We start from the raw sequence: 20,905 nt of genomic DNA on the forward strand, positions 1-20,905 counted from the left end.
GCTAAGGTCAGCAGGGCTAGCATAGAAACGAAAGCTCAATCCAATTTTGTGTAAAAGCTTCCTTGAACGTTTAGTAATTTCCCTGAAAATTAGCCTTCCCACATCCCAGGGCTGGAAGTTGAACTGAGATGTTTAAAATTCTATAATAAATCTGGATTTAGTGCTGGAAGAAGTAAAAAAGCCTCTGCACTATAAAATAGGGGTAGTATTCCATAATGACATCAATAATGGCATTATTTTGATAGTACAGCCAGGAGAAATGGATGCTGTTTTTTATGAAGGATAGCATGAAGAAAATACTATAATGGTGTTGAAAGAACCCCACATGCTAGAAAAGAAGGGTTATGGAGGGTGAGCCAAGTCTGACCTGACAATGGTGGGGCCAGTTCCCTCTGGCCCTAATGAAGTGGCTGCTGTCTGGCCACAGCCACACTGCAGCACTTGCCTCTTTTAAAGGGTTGTTTTAGGGACACTGTCTGCCTCTTCACAGCATCCAGTTAGAATACCCTGACAGTTGTTTGAGGGTATGAACTGCATAAGAAGTGCTGTTTTTCTTTAGAGTTCTCAGAAAAATGCCAGGGTTTGTGCTATTGTGTAATCCTGCAGGCTGTGTGTCCCCAGTTCACTGCAGTGTGTTTGTTGTGGAGAATTGTAGTGACACGTCTTGCAGTAACAGCACAGTTAGGGGAGAGCTGAGTTCCTCAGAGAGCTCTGTGCCCATGATATGTGTGTTTGATTGCTCTCTGATTCTCCCCAGCTGCACTGAATATTCCAGAAAAGATTCTAAATGCATTACAAATGGTGGACTGTTTTGCCACAAGGAGAGATGTGAAACCCAGAGTCTGCTGAAAAACTTAAACTGCAGTTACACATCCACAAAAGGATATTTAAGTGTAATTCAGTGTTTTGTTCCCTAATAGTAACATGCTGACATGACTTTTATTCTAAGCCTATAAAGTGATTGATAATGATACGTACTTTGACAGAATGTCTATAATCATTGTTTAACAGAACCATTTCATTAATTTCAGAGTACTAGAAATTAGCATATTCAGATAGACAATGATGACATTTATATGCTATAGTGAACTTTTGTATTTTTACTGTTTTCATGTACAATAGAAAGAAAAGACAGATACCAGGTGGGTTTTTTGCATGCTGCAAGCCACAATTCTTGACCTGAAAACATCAGACTAATCTGATCATAAGGATGTGTGTGTTGATGGTAGAGACAAATCAGAGACAAACCTTATAAGTTATAATTTGTGATTCTGTGGCCTTGGTTTCTTTAATATCTTATGTCTAAATAGTGTTTGTGGCCTCAGATAAAGAGCAAACTAGTTGTAGTCCCCAAAGCAAACCCAAATAGATTGTAAGATATTCATCTTAGTGCCTCTCATTCAGCTTACCAGAGAGTGACACTGAGATTGCAGGGAGCTGGGAATTGTGTATGAAACAGTCCAAATCAAAGTAATTTTGAGACAAATGATGAACAAGTTCCCTTGGGTAAAATTGTGCATTTGCTGAAGACCCCATTCCTCTAGCTCATACCTGGATGTCTGTAATGTTAGTGAGGATTTTGGTCTTGTGAGATTTGCAGTGCACAGTCATAGGTTTAGGAGTATGCACACATTGACAGGGCTGCTGTGATGAATGATTTCTTTATCAACCAGAAGGGATACTTCAGTCTTAATTTTCACAATATAATGAAGACTGAATGGAGAGCTTGTTGCAGGAAGCAAACTGAAATTGAATGACCATGACTTGGTTCATTTAAAAAATGATGAAGGGACAGACAAAAATTGTTTTGTGGCTTGAGGTCTTGATTACAAAAATGGAAAATTTTGATGGACCGGTGAGGCTGAGGGATATAAAAGTGGCAGAGCTTGATTTTCCTGGAATGAAAATGCTAATGCTTTCTGAACCCCAAGGAAGGGAGAGAGCTGCCTGGAGAAGGGTATAATAAGTAATTGGAAAATTTTAGGCAAGACAGAAAAGCCAGCTGGCCTTGCTGACTTGTAAAGATTTTTATCATACTTGTTTTGGCTGTATCCATGTCGTTCAACTAAAACCTAATACCACTGAGTGTTTTTACTGAGATCTCAGCATTTTTTATGTTGTTCTGGAGTCATCTAAAGATGAGCTATTTTTCATGGGTGGACACAAATCTTACTCTGTGTTGATGCCCTCAGTCTTTCCATCCTCAGCTTAAGGCAAACAGTCTATATTCAATTTTTTCAGTGTGACCAGTTTTTCAATGTCACCTCCCCCCAAGTAGACTTAGGAGGTGCACATGGGTTGCTGTCTTGTAAAATGTTGACTGCTTTAGCAACTAGCTTTTCTTTCCTCCTTTTATTTTCATCTCCTGTGCCTGATCACTAATGACAGGGTTTTGGAGTTGTGGTGTTTCCTCTCAGGTACTAAAAGATTGGTTGGTTTTTGGTGTGTGGTTTTATTTTGGCTGTTTGGGGTTTTTTTGAGCATGTGTGGATGGGTTTGTTTTGGTGTGGGATTTTTTGTTTTTGGAGTGCTTTTGGTGAGGTTTTTTCTTATTGATGGTTGGGTTTTTTGCTGTTGCTGTTTGTGTTTTTTTGATTGTTTGTTTTGTTTTGTTTTGTTTTTTTTTGCTTTGTACTTAAGTGTTTCCATCTTGTGCAAGCACTTGAGACCCAAGGTGCACCAACTGAATCACAAAAGTGCAGCTGCACCCTGTTAACCACAAGAAGGCATTCCTGAAAGTGTAGTGCTCAGTCAGTGGAGAGCAGAGTAATTTCTCATGTGTGGTTAGTGTCACAGAGAGGGAAGGTGTGCAGAGATATATATATATAGATAGATAGATATATCCATTTGCCATGGAGGGTGTGAAGGCAAGCTCTTGGTGTTGGCCAGCTGGCTTTTTGGTGACTGTAAGGCAAGGCAGGGCAGGGTATTGAGTGATGGAAGATGGGACTCTGAAAACAGTGGGTGGAGAAGCAAGGGAAATTCTGCCTGGGGGAAAAGCATTTTGTGTCTTGTGCTACAAGTGACGCAGGCTTGGAATTACTTTCAGGCAGTGAGGGCCTGAAATCATAACTCTGGAATCTTCCTTTGAAAGCTTATTGCAGTGTCTTAATGCTTCCTCTCTTCCTCCATGCTTGCAAAGGTTCCCTTACATGGCACGTTAGTTTTTGGTCAGGTGTGTTTTCAGAAGAAATGTTTTCTTCCAGACCTTATTATGTGCATTCAGTTTAAATTCCATTGTGAATTTTCTTGTTGTAGGGGAAAGTAAAATTGCATACAGGCTAAAAGGCCAATCACACAACTATAAAAAAATCTGTGTGAAGGAAAAAATGAGATCATTTGATGAAAAATGGAAAATATCCTGTGATCTATGGGACACTATCCCTCTTACTTTTCACCTGCTGCAGCCAACAGCTAGGAACATGTTCTGCATTAAACTGAACTTAGTCTTATGCTCGCCAAGGAATGTGACTAGGTTAGCAAGCTGCTTTCTTATCAATCAGGAGTCAAATGATCCAGAAGAGGAACAGTGAGTTCCTAGTAAGGGATCATTGGAAGCAGGACAGCTTTGCTAATTAGATTCCTTTTACTTTATTTTTACACATCAATAGAATTCTGCATACAAATGTTGTTGCACCGAGTGTGTCAAACAGTACAAATTGTTGTTACAAGACATTAATCAAGGGCATGGAAGAACAGCTCTGGGAGAGAAGATTCCCCTGCCTTACATAAGCTGTGATCTGCAGTCTCTGTCACCTCGTCTCCTTCCATTAGGACTTCTGGTCTCAGAAGGAAGAAAATTTGCTGTCCTGTGGCCCTGGCAATTTCCTTACATTGAAAATTGTCAAAAGACGTGTGATACCATGGCTAAACTCCTGGATAAAAGTACTTATGTGCCCACGCTTTGCCCCCTGCAACAGAGCTTTGGTGCAATTAGGAAGAAAGAAACTAGAATCTGCATGCAACTTAAACATTGTATCTTCATTCATCCTTAAACATCTTTGTACATCATGCTCTGATCTCTAAGAAGTGATGGAAGCCTCCACAGCCTTTTATGTTTTGGGAAATAATTGCACTGAAGGGAATTAACACGTACTTATAGGGTGGTGAAGCAAAAATAAATAACATTGAGGTTTTGTTTTTCTAGCTTAACACCTTGATGTGTGAATGCTTGTGGTTTTTCATGCTGCAGTCCCTCTTGTGAGCCCAGCTCCCTGTACACCCTCTCCTGTACTGTCCCTTCCCCTGTGCTGCACTGGGGGGGGTGGGGTTTGACTTTGCCTGCAGTTCTGATTCCATTTTTTTCCTGGTGGGTTGCATGACAAATCCTCAGTCAAACCCTGGGGTTATAGAAAGAAAAGAAAGAGTAGCCTTGTGGACATGGTACTAGCCTGAAACTTGGATTTTTCTACACTTTGTCAGACTTGTTTTGTTATAGTACTCAGAAGTCCCTTAGGGGATGGTTGGCAAAAGGTATTTTTGTCTCTTAATTATCTTTTGAAATCCAAGGGAGACTGCATGTCTAAATATCCACAGGAGTCTTGTCCTGTATGTGTTTGCTTGCTGTCTGCAAAGGTGAGATCTCTATCTCAGACAGAAAAGGTGGTGCTCTGTCTGAACTTTCTTCCCTGATAAATATCTTGTTTAGTAGATAACCTTTTTTCCTTATATGCATATATATATAAAATGTTCTTTTTTATATAGATACACACAGAGAGGTATAGATGGGAACATTTATATAACATGTACTAAACATTATTTTGCTTCTTCATGTAGTGCTTTTAAGATAGAAAAATATTTTATTCTTAAGTGACACATTTTCTCTATTTTGCATAACCCATTGATTTTGCATTCAGTCAATTCATTTTTGTTAGGACTGGGACATAAACATATATGTAGGCTGCAGAAGGGTGTTGGTATTTTGCCCAGAGTTTGTGGTTGCTGTGCTAAGGTCTTTCCTCACCATTCTTGCAGCTTATGTCTGTGATTTTGCTATTTATCATACTATTTATGATTAATAAAATGCTGGTTCCTTGGCTGCTTATACCAGATGTGTTAAATCTGGATGGGTGGTTGGATGGATGGAAGTGAGCCACAGCTATTTCTAGGTAGAAAACAGCTTGCTAGCACACAATTTAAGGGAAGAAACAAACAAATTATGTATGGTTGAAAGAGGACAGACAGTAAGGTAAATAAGTTCTGGGTGAAATGGTACCTAAGCATTCTTTGGCTGCCTTATAGACATTTGTCACGTGCCTTGAGATCATTTATATAGAGATCACAATATCCTTCCCAAGTCTTCTCACATTTCTATCCAAACTGAGAACTTTGCCATGAATTATTTGCTGTGTAGGGAGTTGTATTTCTTAACATTCTTCAGAATACTTTGCTCACTAACAGTCTCTCTGATTTGTCATTAAGTTTAGTGATTTTTTTTTTTCTCAATTAAAACATAATGTAAAATTATTGCCCAATTAGAAAACATTATTGTGTGTTCATAAGCATCCCTGAATGTACTTACCCACTGGCAGCATGCAGATGTCTGTTGGAATTTAATTTCTCTGCAGCACATTGGGGGTGGGGACAGAAGAGAAGTAGCCAGAAATTTATAGTTGCTGCAGTAAATACCAGGCTTCTCCCAGTGACCTGCACTGACTACAGAGCTTATTACATCTAATGTAAGCATAAAACATCTGTTCAGCAATGCTGTTCTCTGCCTGGTCTGTATTTGTACCAGCAAATCAATCATTCTTGGCCGATGGTTGCCTGTTGTGAGGAATCATGGAGAAAAGAGGGTGCCACATTTTAAATTTTATTATAAGAAAGATGTTGAGAAATACCTGCAAGGCTTCAGTGCACATTAAGCAGTGGTGACCTTGCTTCACCTCTGTGGTGTGGTCCCTCCTGAGCTCCAGAGGCATAGTTATGCAGGCCAGCAGGAATCCTGTGGGTGGATGGTATAGCCTGTAGCAAGGAGCATGGATGATGGACAAGGTGTTCCAGAAAGCTAAATTTAGAGTTCTCTAAGGTGGTTTTTTTTATCTGGGGGTTCCTACAAAGTCAGTCTGTGTTGTCAGGTGGTGACACCCTGCGATAAGGCAGAGGTGGGGTGAACCTTGTGCTCTAAATCAAGCAAATTCTACTTTGGAGCACAGAGCTGCTGCTGGTACAAGGTGTGTGCTGTCCTTGCTCTGGGCTGTCGAGGGTGAATCCAGGGCACTGCCTTCAGCAGCTTGTGATTTTACTTGGTTTCAGTTGTTAGCAAAGCTGGCACTTCACTGAGGTGGTTTTACCCCCCCAAGAAGTGTTTTTGTGCTTTGCTACCCCATCAGCCCCAGAGCTGCACAGTGTTGGCCATGAGTGGCTGCCTTGGGGACAGCCCCCCAGCTCTGGCCAGTCTGTGTAACACAGCAGTTCCTGGCTTGCTTTGGTTGCCTCCCTCACAGCCTGATAGCTGGCTAGTGGGAGCCTCTGAATGGTGGCCAGAGTGACAGCTACATGTGCAAAGCTGTTGGAGATGGCCAGCATTCTTTTGTCTGGCTTGCAGGCTCTGTACCTGCTGCTATTGGATGCAGCAAAAAAATGTTTCTTTGTCAGGGGAGGTTTTTTACAATCTAAATAACATCTTGTTTGTGTGGGGCTTTTTTTCCTCCCTTTTTTTTTTAATGTAGCATTTGTAGAGTGGGTCCTGGCAGTGTCAGCCACCAGCCTGAGAGTTCTTTTGTGCCAATGCTTTTGAATTTCTGCCTGTGTCAGTCTATTTCCTAGGGAATTAGCCAAGATTATTCACACCTCAGATAAAATTTATTTATTCTATTAGCAGCAACTTCAGTATATCCAATTTTCAGCACTCAGTGAAAGATGAAAATTTTGCTTTTTGCTAGAAAGCCTTTGCATGTGTTTCCATGTGTGGATCTTGTTTCCATGGCATCAGGGTATAAGCCTGAGAAGCACAGGTGGGAGCATTAGCCAGTAAATAGGCATTAGGAGCCAGCCCTGCTGCTGTGTAGGGCTCAGTCTTGTGGTGAGGGTAGTGATGTGGGATATGGCAGTGATTGATGTATTTTGGTGTTTGGGACTTGGAGCTTTTCCTGTCTGCAGTGTTGTGGAATGAAAAACTCAGTGCAGTCCTGCTAGAGCTCTTGCAAAGGAGTTGCTTTTCCTGCTGCTTTGTCTTGATTTTTCTGAAGATTGAGGCCATGCTGGAATATGCTATAACTTGAGTGATTTTTCTCACCCTGTTTTCCCAGATGCTTCAATGTGTTGTCTAAGCATCTTTACTCTGAAGAGTCTTTTTCTTCTTCCTTGCCCTTGTTGTGTTGGGATGGCTTTGCCCAAATGTTTTCATGTAGCAGTTGTGACATGGGTGACATGAATAGTAGTGATTGTATGTTCATTTATAACACAAAAGCTCAAGCTACTCAGTGTGTCACTCCTGGGTGTCTCTTCACCAGTAAATACTCAAGCACAGTGAGCTGAGCACAAGGCCTGGTTTATTAACTTCTATGAGTTTATATTCTGCAGACACGGAGGTGATTTTAGCTGTTTCTCTGGCTGTAAAAGCTATAAAGTTATGCATGCACAGAACCATTCTATTTTTTAATATAATTGAGCATATCCTCCTGCATTATGTTTTGCTATTGCAAATATACTTTAAGAAAATGTGCTTATTAATTTTCTCCAGCTCAATAGTAGGTATAATAAGTGGTTTCAAGACAGTGAACTGGATACAGGATTTTGAGGGGGTTGCTTTTATTTAAATTAAAAACTTGAGGACACTCAGCAGACCTTGTGTGATGTCTTTTACATCAGACAATTATGCTGACAGTGACCTTGCAAAAGAAATTCTGTGGGAAAGACAAGCCCTTGCAGTAACTAAGGACAGGGGACTGCTCTTAGTGATTGTGTTACCATCATTAGTGGACAGCTTACAAAAACTGAGTGTGCTAAAGCAACTTAAACATCATACAAGTTCACAGCAGCTACAAAGAAAGATGAAAAATGTGTGAACTTGGCTTCAAAAATAAATTTGTAACTGATTCCCATCATTAATGAGCTGGCAGAAGGTTGAGTCCCTGGGTAGTTTTTCTCCGTTCCAGGCAAATGACCACAGGGATCATACCATGTCAGGTTTAGCACACTGAGCCTGTTTACTTTGAGCAGTCCCTTAGGGATCAGTTGCAAAAACAGTATGGATAAGAGATATGGGAATCTTCACCACCCTTTTGATTTCCAGCTGTCTCTATATGGCTTAATCTGTGTTTGCTCTGTGCCTCTTCATGGATCCAGTGGGTGTTGTCATAGGTGTGATGTTTTTGCAGAATTGTGGCCAGTCTTGCTTGAAAGGGTTGAAATGTCTGCATTTTGGAAAGAAAATGCCTCTCTATTAAAAAAACAAGCAAACATGCACGCCTGCCACTAAGCCCCTAAGTGAGGCTACAAATGAACTTCCATTTAAGAGTGAGAACACTTCAACCTTGATTTTGCATTCTACAAACTGTAGTTGTTTGTTTCAGGTAAATTTTTAATTTCCTGCTGTAATTGTGACAGTCTTCCTATGGTAAGGAAGTTCTGATTTAGTAATTTGTATTTATTTTTCAGATTGCATGTGGCTCAGAGCATAATCTGGCAATAGTTGGTAAGTAGCTTAATTTTATAACAAATCCTCTCACCTTTTTTTTTCATTTTCAGTAGCACAAGATGAAAGAAAAACATGTACATCATACATACTGAATGATTATGGGTATTGTGTGTAGCTGAAAGGAGGAAAGTGACATATAGATGGACAGGAAAGAAGAAGAGAAACTGGTGACAGTAAATGGTGGTGATGAAATTGTGGCCTTGTAGACCAGCCCATGTAAGGAGGGAGTGCGGTTGATGGATATAAAGGAAAATACATTTGCAAAGTGCTACAGCCTGTTTTGTATTGGAGCCATTGCAACAATCCAGGCTGCAGATTCAGAATAGCATCTGAGCTTGATGCTGGTCAAAAGTATCTTTGTTTAACAAGATGGAAATTATTAACATGGAAATTATTGCTGAAAAAAGTCCTGGGTCTTTTGTTGTTTGAAGCTTGGAAAATCTTCAAAATGTCAGTCAGTGGTAGGCAGGTTCTTTAGTGCATTTTAGCATAATGCAGCTGTTGTAATAATGATGGAAGTACTAGGAAGCTAATGTCTTTGGAGAAATTGAATTTTGTCTACTAATTCCAGGAACAATCAGATTCTTGCTTTCATGTGATGAGTTGATAACTGAAGTTTGATACATGATTGCTATTACATGTAATTACTTGTTTAGGAACATTTTTAACTGTAGATTTTCAAGCGCTTTATAAAGGAGGTCAGCATAATTATCCCCATTAATAGACAGGGCAAGACAGATGAAGAAAGGAATCCTGTGCTAATTAGAGCTGGAAATGAAACAGCACTCCATCCATGTAGATGTTTTTGGTTGCTGTGACTGATGTGTTGAGGTGTCAAGGAAAGAATTTCTTTTATTTGCTAAAGTGTGGTTTGACAGAGGTAGAAAAAAGCAGCTGTTTGGCATTCAACCTGCTTTCCATGCTCTGATTTTTAGGTTTTGTTAAGTGGTCACAAAGGTGGCATTTTCTGTATTTCCATATCTGCTATAGTATATTTTCTAATCATCCTTCTCCAATTAAGCCTTGTAGAAAGCTTAGTAAGTTCTGTTAAGTTTATGGCTGGATTTAAGACAAGATTTTTCCTTTTGCCTTCTCCCTACTTGTTCAGTGTCACATGCCTGTATTAATTGTCAGGCTGGTGCTTCTGAATGTCGACTGAAGAGCAATCTTGTTTCTTGCTGAATTGATGAAGTAAAAATGTACTGCTGGCAGATTCCTCCAGTGAGCACGAAAGCAAAGCATTGAGTTTGAACAACCTTCTCTCTGTTCATGTCCTTTTAAACTTTCTGCCTTCTAGGCAGAAATTTCTGGAAAAAAATGGGTTGGGGAAAGAAATTCTAGAAGAAAGTTACAATAAATGAAGAACTTTGCATATGTAAAGAACACCATATGCCTATCTAAGCTGTATGCTGCACTCATTGAATTCAATGGGGAAATTATCAGTGCTGGAAGCCAGTCAATTTTATTTTAAGGACAACATAAATGTGATGTTGCAAATCTTTTGAACTAAAGAACTGTGATACAATTTTCCCAGAATTGAATTTTACATATGCTTTTAAAAGGTTGACTTTTTAGGATATTCATTGGTAGGATTTCTCTGATCACTGGTCACTCTTGGTTCTAAGCTGTCAGCTGTTACAGTCCTTAAAAGATAGCACAGAGATTTCCATGAATATGTCTACTTGATTGTACAATTTTCTAGTAACTTATTATTCAAGCAGAGTTCATTTATAACAACTATATCAGCCATGTCTTTCTTAATCAGTAAATTCTTGACTGATTGACTTTTAAACTGAAATACTTCAAGTTCAGTATGACAGGTAAACTGGAAAACCTTTAACAGTGTAATATTCAAGTCAATATTTCTGGCTGTATATACAAATGTGCTTGTGCTTTGTTTGTTGCATCATCTTTAAAATAGAAACATTTTTAGGACAGAGGCTGGATTTATGATTCATTCCACAAATGCTGAAGTAGTGTTCCAATCATCTTGCTGGTGATACAAGCTGCTTGATTTGTAAGGCTAGCAGTTAGGTTTTTTCATGTTACTTTATATAGTCTGCATCCATTTGTACAGTTCAGTTATCTGAATTATCTTTTCTTGCTTTCTTCTGCTGAAGTCAGTGCAAAATTTGTTCTCTTCACTGTGATGACACTCCTTTTTTTTGTGGCTATATTGGTAGTATTTTAGTTTTCATTTGATCATGAGGGAAATGTTTGATATAAAGGTGAATGAGATGTGGATTGTCTTGAAATGTAACCTGCTTTTCTAAATTTAAAGAGTTAAAAGTTGCTATTAGTACATGAAGAAGTGTAAACAATTTTACTCCTAGCCCTTAGTGAAAACACATTTTTATCTTCATTTGGGGATGTACTGTGATATTAATTCTAAAATTTAGAAATGTTGTAATGTTTTTTATGTTTGTATGACTTTTCACTTGAGAACAAAGATCCTTGCCTAGGAAGAAAAGACCTTGCACTTTTCACCTCAGTCATGGATTAATCATCTTAGGAGCCAACCTATTTTTGTACTGAAAGAAACAGTAGTTATTTAATACATGTTGTGTAACATATCTGAAAAACACCTTGCTACACCGAAAACTGTATGTGTACTTACTGAGCACCACAAGGGTGACATTTCTACCTGAATGTGATAGCTGCAATGTTTGTGCTGAACTTTGTGATACTGAGACAGAGTCTTTGAATGACTGAAATACATAATTGAACTAAATCACTCTGACAAAGCTGGGCTTTTTCCAGTTTTGGGAATCTATAGTGTTTTCAGCACTGAAAAAGTAAGAAGGTTTGCTTCTTACCCTGAAAAGCCTGTGTTTAAAAACAGTATTTATAGAGAAGGCTCTTCTCAGATTCCTACCCACTTCACAGTAAGACTTTGATGCTCCTTTTTTGAGCAAGAGGATAGTTATCTTTTAAGAGAACATGCAGCTCATGCAATGCTGCAACTTAAATAATCAAGCAATATGAACTGTGTAGAAATAGAGATGCTATGAAATGCAGCAATGCCTTGACTGTGCTGCAACCATAGGGCACAGGACAGAATGCCATGAAGAGCCTCCAAATGCAAATGTCTTATTTTAGTAAAAATTAAACCATGGAATTTTATTCAAGCCTCCTGGAGGTAGTTAAAGCCTGCCCCCAGAAATACTTTTAAGGGTGACAGTTCTATAGCCTGTCTCCCAAAAGCCTGAGCAATGCATTATATCCCTTTCTGGTCTTGCTTTGTCATTTTCTCAACCTATATAAACTAATGAAAGCCTTTTAAAAAAGGTACTGGAGGATATGTAGGGAGAAGTGCTTGTTTTAAGAGCTAATTAGTTTCTGTTGAAGTCCAGCTTTAAAGGAGCCTTCAAAGGGGGATTTGTTTGTTTGGAAGAGGAAGACGTGGATCTTTCAAGTTAACATTTTCTGGTGTGTTGTTTTGAAGGGAATAAGTGTTGGGACATGTGGCTACTTCAGATAGTGCTAAAAGCTTTTTCTTGCACTTTCATAGTCAGCATAGTGAATTCTGACTTCTGCTCATTTTCTTGCATGAGGATTTAAAATACCCTTCAGTGAAATGGTCCCAAATCCTGACTTGGACCCTGCTGTGTAGTGACCCACACCACAGAGGCACTATCAGTGCAGATGGTGGTGGTGCAGTGATGTTCACAAGGAGAAACTGGGCTTTGTGATCAGTGTCATTCTTACTTATTTGATACTTGTGTCTGTCTCCTTTGGCTTTTTCTCTATTCAGGTTACTTACACAGCACTGCTTTCCCCCCATAATTAATGAGAGTGGAGAGGACACCATGTAATTAATGTTAAAACAATAAAAATTAACCCCAAATGCCCAAGCTGGCCACCCAACCATAAGTGTTTGCACATGGTAGCACAAGTGACATATGAGGAGACAAAGCCCTGGCTGATTACACTGAATTTCAGTGTGTTCAGTGCAACAGCATTATCGTGAAACATGTTTAAAATAACTTCTCAACTTTCTTTCAAATCACAAGCCCTTCCAGAAGAGGGCTAGTTTTGTCTCCCATTGCCTTTTTTGTTTTGTGTGAATTAGAACAAGCTTCAGGATTTTGTCTTCCATGGTTTGTGTGCAATCACAGCTGTAAATATCACAACACAAGCATTCACATCCTTCTGAAGCTGCAGCTAGAGAGTAAAAACCAATACTAAATTTAATGGAAGAATAGTCTTTGTAGAGGAAATTAGGATAAAACATCCTTCCACTCAAATGGTAGCTCATGCCTCAAATGATCTGAATTAGATAAAGTATGCAATAGTGTTAGAGGGGCAGTAAAAGAGCTATTTCGTGCTATGTTGAGATTTTCTTTTTATACTGCTATCCTGGAAGAACAAATGTAATCAAAGCTTAGGGAGGTGGTGATACACATCCCAAAATGCTGATGTTAATACCATCCCAAACACTTTGGTTACATGTTTTTTAATAAGGAAGCTGAAGGGCTCCTACAAGCGAGCTGCTAGCTCTTAATTAGCAGGGTTTTGTACCTTTAGTGAAATTCCACAATTCCAACCGAGTTATTGTATAAAGCATCATTGGAGGGAGGGCTCTAAGAGATTGTGGAAGATCTTCTCTGGCAGAGTGAGCACCAGTGGGGAGAGGAGGCTGTGCAGGCTGATGGACGGAGCCCTGCGTTGTGCTGACAGTATTATTTAGATGTTCACAGCTGCCCTGTGAAGCTGCAGATAGAGTCATGTGTCTGACATTCAGTCCCAGGGGACTCAGCAGTCTGTCGTGAGGAGAAAAATCATAAATTCTCTCTGTTGCTGGAGTGTGTGGAGGAATCTTCAGCGTACACAGTGGAGGGCACTGGTGTTCAGCAAGGAGCCTGAGCCTGCTAGTCTGTTGCTTTATTTATTATGCATGAAAAATCCCAGTGCAGCCAGGGACTGTATTGTAAAGGTTTCCTGGCAGACCAGCATGGAGTCATGTTGCAGCACGCTGTCTCTTTGCATTGCAGCACTAATCACATTCTCTGCTTATTAAAGGGCACCTGGCAGGACTTCGAGTAACCATCACTGTTGTCATTTCCATGTGGGTTATATGTCGACCTTCTAAATTTATTCTCTGGCAGAGCCATTTTGTATGTCATTTAGTTCTTAATGTGGCTTTGACTGTTTAAATAGCTCTTCAAAATATAAGCTCCTTTGGTTATATTCGTTGAGAAAAAGCAGCCCCATACCCATCAATACCTGATCACCTGTCTGAGTGCTTTGGACATAGCTGGATGTAGATTTGACATCACAGTTTTCCTGTCATGGTTTGATACAGCAAGTTGTTCAAATATCTTCTCACTTTGTGTTTCTTTTGTGTATACTGTTGGTGCTCCAGGCAAACTAATTGTTTCTCTGGTAAGATGGAAGCTGAAATTGAATTTCAAATTTCAGAAGTCTGATTATTTTGTTATTTTCAGCAGTTTATACTCACAAAATCTGATCCTCTGATCTCTTAGTGTTTCTTTTCCAAGGGCTAATGGAAAGTCAAGTTGCCAACTATCTAATGAATTTGTGGGTGTAAGGTGATGAGGAGAGAAATGAGGAAATGCTAATTCGAGCATTTGGAAAAGCCTTCTGATGGGGCTAAAAATAGCTTTGTGTCAACTGAATTGTCTGAAGTCAGTGGCTGCTGGCTATATGAAAGAATGGATATTTTTGCTGCAAAAAGCTAATTAGATTCACAAGGGAAATGTTGTTGCATTGACTCCCTAAAAAGAAATTCCAGAGTTTAGGATAAGATCTGACTGAACTTCATCTTCTGTTACTGTAATGAAGTCCAGATTTTACAGCTACCTTCTCTTGCAGGCTTTGTCACTGTATTGATGCATATTTTGGGTGACTTAACTCTCTGGAATGCTGTGTTCAGCTTCTTCTTTTCTCTGTGTGGCTTGTCAATTTAGGTTGTGAAATCTTTGGAATAGAAACTGCCTCTTCTTAGTGTATTTTAGAGCTGCCTAGAGTAAAGGCATCTTTTTTTTTTTTTTTAGTATTGCACTGCAACTAATAATAGTTGCAATCACTTCCCTTCCCCTCAGAGAGGCAATTTTAAAATATAATTAGTCTTGGTGTATGTGTCTCAATCATAATTTATATAATTTAGCACATAAACAGGTAATAATGCAGTGCTTGTCATGTTGTTTACAGTGTGGCTTCCTGCTGTTCCCAGATGCAGAGCTGCTTAGGCAGGCCCTGAAGATAAAAGCTGTTACTTCTTTCTGTACAAAAATCTCATAGTTCTTGTAAAAATTTTCCCTGAACTTTCCACATCACTGTGGTGTCTAGGGTTTGTCTAGAGCTGAGCTCCTGTGTGCTGTCAGTCTGGTTCCTGTGGGACACCACATCACATCCACAGGGATAAATCTGCTGCATCAAGAACTCTCCTGACCGTGGGGAAGAGGCAAACCAGCAACATTAACCTCTGGTGACAGCTAAACCCACCCAGCTGGAACTGAGGGTGGCAGCAAGGAGATAATTGTCATTGGAATACAACAAATGCTACCAAGCAAGAATTTTTGCTTGAAGCTGAATGAGTAGGGAGACCTTCCTTGGAGGTATTTGTGGAAAGGAAAAGTCCTTCCACCTGGTTTTAGAAAAATCACAGAGGATGAGAACACTCTTTAAGAGGGGAAGCTGCAGGACAGGTGCATGCAGTCCTTTGTCAGAGGGTTTACTGGATGGATACTGAATATTTAGAGAACAAATCAGATTTTATCATATTTGTTTACTTGCAGGCTCTAAGTGGAGCAATTACTTTGAGGTAAAAGAAAAATGCATCCAACATATCTAAGGCATATTTAACTGAATTTTCAAGGAAGCAAACAGGAGTCACAAAAATAGGCACTCTTGGTCACCAAAGAGAGATTGTTTGGTGGCTATAAAATGAAATAAAAAAGGACAAATGTCTGGCTTCAGAGTATCATCTACAGCTTGTAGGAGAGATGCTCACCCAAGTGTAAGCACAAGGCCAGCAAAGCAGCTCAAAGCACTTGGAAGGGCAACAAATTAAGGCTTCAGTGCCCTTCTGCTGAGCAGCTCTGCAGTGAGCTGTGCTGGTAACTCTGGGTTCTGTACATGCAGCAGCCTCAATGCTTTACCTTCTAAGTGTTATCACTGAGTGGAAATTTTGCAGCTAAATGGCTGGCTGGCAGGAGGGCAAGGTGGTTTGTATTTAGAAAGCTGATGTGAGGAATGTCCTGACCCTGCTATGAAATTTGTGGCTCTCCAGGAGGGAATATCTTGCTCCAGAACCTGAGGTTGACCCCCCATGTCTGTGTGTAGTCACCATCCAGATCCTTTCTGGAGCATTAAGAAATTTTTCTCTCAGCTCATGGGTAGATATTTGTGACCAGCGTATTTTGTTACAAGCTCTGAGTGAATAATCTGTGAAGCTTTTTCCTTTTGATATTTTTTATGTGTATGTGTGTTTTACTAACACCTTCTTAAATACTCTGGGTAGCTTTCTGCATAATAAAAAGATTGAAGTAGGGGATTTTGGAGATTGCTTTCACTGTGAGTTGGGTTTTTTCACAAATGCACATTTAAAAGTCATCTTTGCTGCCCAGTTTTTGCATTTTACAGCGTGTTTTGGTCATGTGGTTCTACCGATATCTTTCAGTTATGAAGGTCAGAAAAGTCTTTTAAGAACCAAAGCTGAAGGCAGGGATGCTGACAGTGACATGAGTCTGAAAGGTGATGTTGCAAGGATATGTAGGAAATAGTGCCAGGCTGGTGGTGAAACAGGGACATTTCTGGGCCAGCACTGCTCTGTTTGGCTGTAACTGAGCAGGACTAAATGCACACATCAAAACAGGCTTCCTGAAGCTTCTGTAAAGCTGGAGTGGGGAATTGTTTCTGTACCTTTCCAAAAGAGAAGATCCTCTTTTCCTACTTGAGAATTTAGGATTTAGGATTTGAAGGTAGTTGAAATTGCAGTGGAGAAAATCTTGAGGTATTGGGTGGCAGGCAAGATTATTTTGCTACTAATAACAAAGAAGAAGCTGTTCAAGCTTGCAAGCCTAGAGCAAGCTTTCAGGGTAAAAATAAAGAATTTTACTAAAAATTATTGGCTTTAGAGAGATAAGTATTTTAGAAAAACATTAGGGGAAAAAAGTCAAATGAAAAGAGATTAAAAGAGATTAAAAGTTGGCATATTTATAAAAATTACCCTTTACTTGTCCTTGCTTTTTGAACTTGTTTCACTCAAGTGCTTCTTTATAGAAGGCAGGTAACAATGTAATTAAAATGAAAAATGCTTTTGAGACTCATTTCACTGTTGTGCTTTTTCCTGTGATTTTTTTTCAGAGTCTCTGAGGAGCAACTAAGCTAAACTGGGACTTTTATTATTTCTGAGAAATGTCTTCACATAATTTTATTTTTAGATTGTTGGCTTATTTGAACTGTGAGAAAGTGTGAAGGACTGAAAGCTATATGAACAGGATTTTAAGAGGTATTTAGCATAGAACATTTAACATTTCTTGTGGACCAGTGAGAATGGTTAATATACTCCTGTAAATCACACAGGACTCATGTCAAGCATGTTATTCTTGTTTATGGTGAGGCTTCAAGCATAACTGTGGTTAGCAGGAAGCTGAATGAAGTGAGAGACTGCTGCCACATGTACAGGTCTTGGTGTCCATCAGTCTTTAAGGAGCAAAATGCCTCTATTGCCTGAGTATTTGATAGCTCTGAACTTGCTAGGATGGCAGCACATCTGTCAGTGTTCTCAAAACCAAAGAAACTCAACCACTCCCACAAGCAGTAACCACATGAACTGTAATGATTTTAAAAACCAGTATGCTGAGGCCTTTCTGGCAGATTTTTCAGATGAGTTACATTTTCCCTAGCTTAGTTCTGGCCTATGTCCTCCTCCCCTCTACAAATCTGATAGAATAATTACTTTGGGAAGATAATATAGGATGTTTTGATCCTATTACTTTATACAAACTTTGTTTGTATTTCTTCTAGCCTTGATTTGCTAAGTTAAATGTTGTCTAGGAGGACCTTCACACAATACCAGGAATTCATGTTATAGGCTCTACCTTTCTTTGTTCAAATTTAGCATTTTATGCTACACCTGCTCTGTAGCCTTGTATTGGAGCAAGTGACTAGATACTGGGAAGTGATTATGTGGAGACCTCCAGCCCAAGGCAGTAGGTGGAAGCTTCCAAAAGAGCCCATAAGGAATATGAAATCCAGTTTTCACTCTGCTCTTATTCACAGCTCATATTCACTCTATTTCTTTTTTGCCGAGTTGTTGGGTGAGTGTGAGGTTACACCCAGGGATCCTGGCCACATATTTGCTCTTTTGTGCACCTTTTTTTTAAATACCTTCAGGCAGCTCAGGGGATGCTGCACCACAGTGAAATTTCCAGTGCTTATCCCAGCTGTGAGAACGATATCCAGTGTCCTTTATAGCCACCCTTTGGCCTTTCAGACCCCTGTTCCTCTGGGGAATTTAGCAAAGATGTGGCACATTCTCAATTTGGATGTTAAGTGACCTGCAGCACTAGTGACTCAACACCTCATAAGCTGTTCACAGATCTCCTGTTACTCACCCTGTGAGAGATAATCAGGCTCTGAATCCCCCAGAGTGCCCCTGCCCGTGACACCTTCTGTAATGCCACACTGTGCTTTTCTGATGAGTGAAAGATGTGCATGGCTAGGAGATTTCAGTTTCCATTTTTCTCAGTAGGAAAGAATTTCTGTCAGTTAAGGATTTTGAGTAGAAAGGGTTCTGAACTTGATGAGTTTTCTTTTCTTTTCCTTGTGGATGGTACTCAGAACAGCAATTCAGTCAAACATGGTGTCCTGGTTTAGGGCAAATTTTGGAGGAAACCTCTGAATGAGGGCCCTCAACTGGTTCAGGGAAAAAATAGACACGTGTGAAAGTTATTTTATCAGGATACATAATGAATTATCTCCCATTCCCTCCTTTAGGCATTTTAATATTAATTTTAGAAAATAATTAATCTGCCACGACCTTGGTGACAAATCTGAATTGCCATGAGATTGAACAAGTAAGCAGCTGCTTTGCTGTGAATGTCTAATATTAAACTGGAGGTTGGCTTCCCTATGCCTTTGGTTTTCAGTGACACCAGCTGCTATCTTGCTGAGTTGAGGCATCTCAGAAAATGGGCAGGATGACAAGCAACACAAATCATATAATTCTGAGTAGGAAGCTCACTTGCCTTGAAAGATAGTTTGCTTTGGCTTTCAAACTTCCTATTTTTTCTTTCAGAACTGTTTCCTCCCATGTGCTTTTTCCTGTACTTTTTTTGAGTTATGAACATTTTATGGTCTTTTAAAATTGAATGAGATGAAAGGTGTATCTCTTAAAGGCCTGCAACATGTTGTACTTCTAAATGAGCACATGGGACACTTGGTGTGTGATGTGGTAGTGGTGAAAGATGTATGTATGCTCAAGGGGTAAGAACTTTTTTTTCCAGTGTAGCCTGCTGAATTTTGTTCTATTAACAGAATCTTGGTAGCTGCTGCATTTTTCAAGATGTATATTTTTTGTGATATTGATTTAATTAATGCTTGCTTGCAATTCCTGTAAAAGAAATTGTTCTCTAGTTTTGATAGGAATAATTCTTAATTTGTTGCTGTTTCCTGCTGATAGTAGATCAAATCTGTGACCTTTACTTCAACGGAAGCTCTATTACTGAGGCCTCCAAAAGGGATTATTTCAGAAATACCAATTGCATGTGAGTTCATCATGTTAATGTGTGCTTCACATTGAGTATGCAGGATAATGTGTGATGTATGACAGATTTGTAGCACTCACTGATTCTCTGTGATGCAGACCCAGTGCATGGATGATTCTGGCTCTTTCTGAGAAGCACATGCTTACTTAGGCAAGAAAAGTATTTACTCTATCTGTGTTACTCCTGTACAGAGGAGGGGAAAATTGTCACCAATGTCTGTGCTCTGCTGTGAATTGTTGAACTCACCATCTGATTTGTGGTCACTGAGCATGACTTTAGTTTCCTTAATTATGGGAGTTCCTGGTGAATATTGAAAGCTTTCATACTGGAGGCAGCTTTTAGCTGTGTTTATTTAAGCTGTAGTCTTCCTTTAGTCTTTAGTCCCAGTTGTGCAGTTCTGTTCCTCTCCCAGAGAGAAATGCCAGGCAGGAAGCTGCCAGCTGCAAGACTCCCTGTGCCAGATTGGGGACTGGATCAGGTCTGTGCTGCTTTTTCTGGTGCATCTGGCCATAGCCTTAAAGTTCACATGAACTTTTTTCTGTAGGCCCAAAAAGAGAAAAAATGTTACAGGTACTGGGATCTGGTATCTGAGACCACACAACCTATTTTTAAAGTTTTTTTTTTTTCCTGTCCCTGAGACTCATCTTGCCACCTACCAATGAAAGGAGGCAGGAATCCAAATGTATTCTGCATACATCCAAACCTTGTGTTTCTGCCATTTATAGCAGGAGTAGTATGATGGTTTACTGTCACTCAGATGTCACTCAGATTCTTTCAGTCTTGCTACTACACTGTTGTTCAAGTTAACTGCAAGGCAAGATTCATCCTAGGTAGGTTCTGGGAGCCCTGAAATAAAGCAGCCTGGATGCTATTGTATAACTCTGTAGATTTGTTAAGTAAAGAAGCAGGCACTTCAATTTTTTTAAGCACTGTAGTAAAGAAATCTTGTTCTGTTGACAAGTTCAGCATGTGTCTTGTGCAATCCTTCTCTGTCTGCTTGGATCCTCCTCCTTCTCCCATCTGCCACCTTCTCACTCTGAGGAAAGGAAACTCCATTCTGTCAAAGCAAAGTGCCAGTGAAAAATGGGGAAGACTTTTTAAGAGTAGCTTTTGGATGAGACCGTTCACGAAAAATCAAAACAAATATAACCACAGCTCACTCTAGTTTTGCCCTGTGTACTTAGAAAAAGGTTAAGGCTGACAGGTCGTAAGATAGAGCCCCTCAAGTGAAGGCTGTGCAGTTCAAAAAGGCAGAATCACTCACTTCTGCCTGTGATCAGTGCTCCATGGCAACTTGTGCTTTGCAAAGAAAACAGCATAAATACCTATTAAGCAAAGAGTTTCCCCAGCAAGTGAATTAAATGCCAGAAATCGAACAAGAGTGGGGTTGGTGTGTTTTTTCCTCTTGGGGTAATTAGGGTAGCTACCAGTGAAGTATCATATTGTAATGGATGCTCTCTGAGTCTTCTGAAGTACAAAATGTGCCTCATTTTGAAATACTCTGCTTCAGAGACTGTGCATTTCTGTA

The 20,905-nt window shown here is 39.7% G+C and overlaps 1 protein-coding gene across 9 annotated transcripts in view; it reads left to right on the plus strand.

Moving 5' to 3' along the window:
- The window catches only part of SERGEF (secretion regulating guanine nucleotide exchange factor), a 137,599-nt gene that overhangs the window by 67,102 nt on the left and 49,592 nt on the right, over window positions 1-20,905 (plus strand). For 4 of the 9 annotated variants that reach the window (XM_079308445.1, XM_079308444.1, XM_079308447.1 and 1 more), the window contains one exon: window positions 8,602-8,642. The exons of 1 other annotated variant lie outside the window; for it this stretch is intronic. In XM_079308445.1, coding sequence (XP_079164571.1) covers window positions 8,602-8,642 — 41 coding nt within the window. Of the gene's footprint in view, window positions 1-8,601; window positions 8,643-16,972; window positions 17,546-20,905 lie in introns of those variants that run through there. 4 more of the 9 variants (XR_013774584.1, XM_079308448.1, XM_079308451.1 and 1 more) reach the window with 2 other exon arrangements.

Source organism: Erithacus rubecula (assembly GCF_903797595.1).
Source record: "Erithacus rubecula genome assembly, chromosome: 6".
Lineage (NCBI taxonomy): Eukaryota > Metazoa > Chordata > Aves > Passeriformes > Muscicapidae > Erithacus > Erithacus rubecula.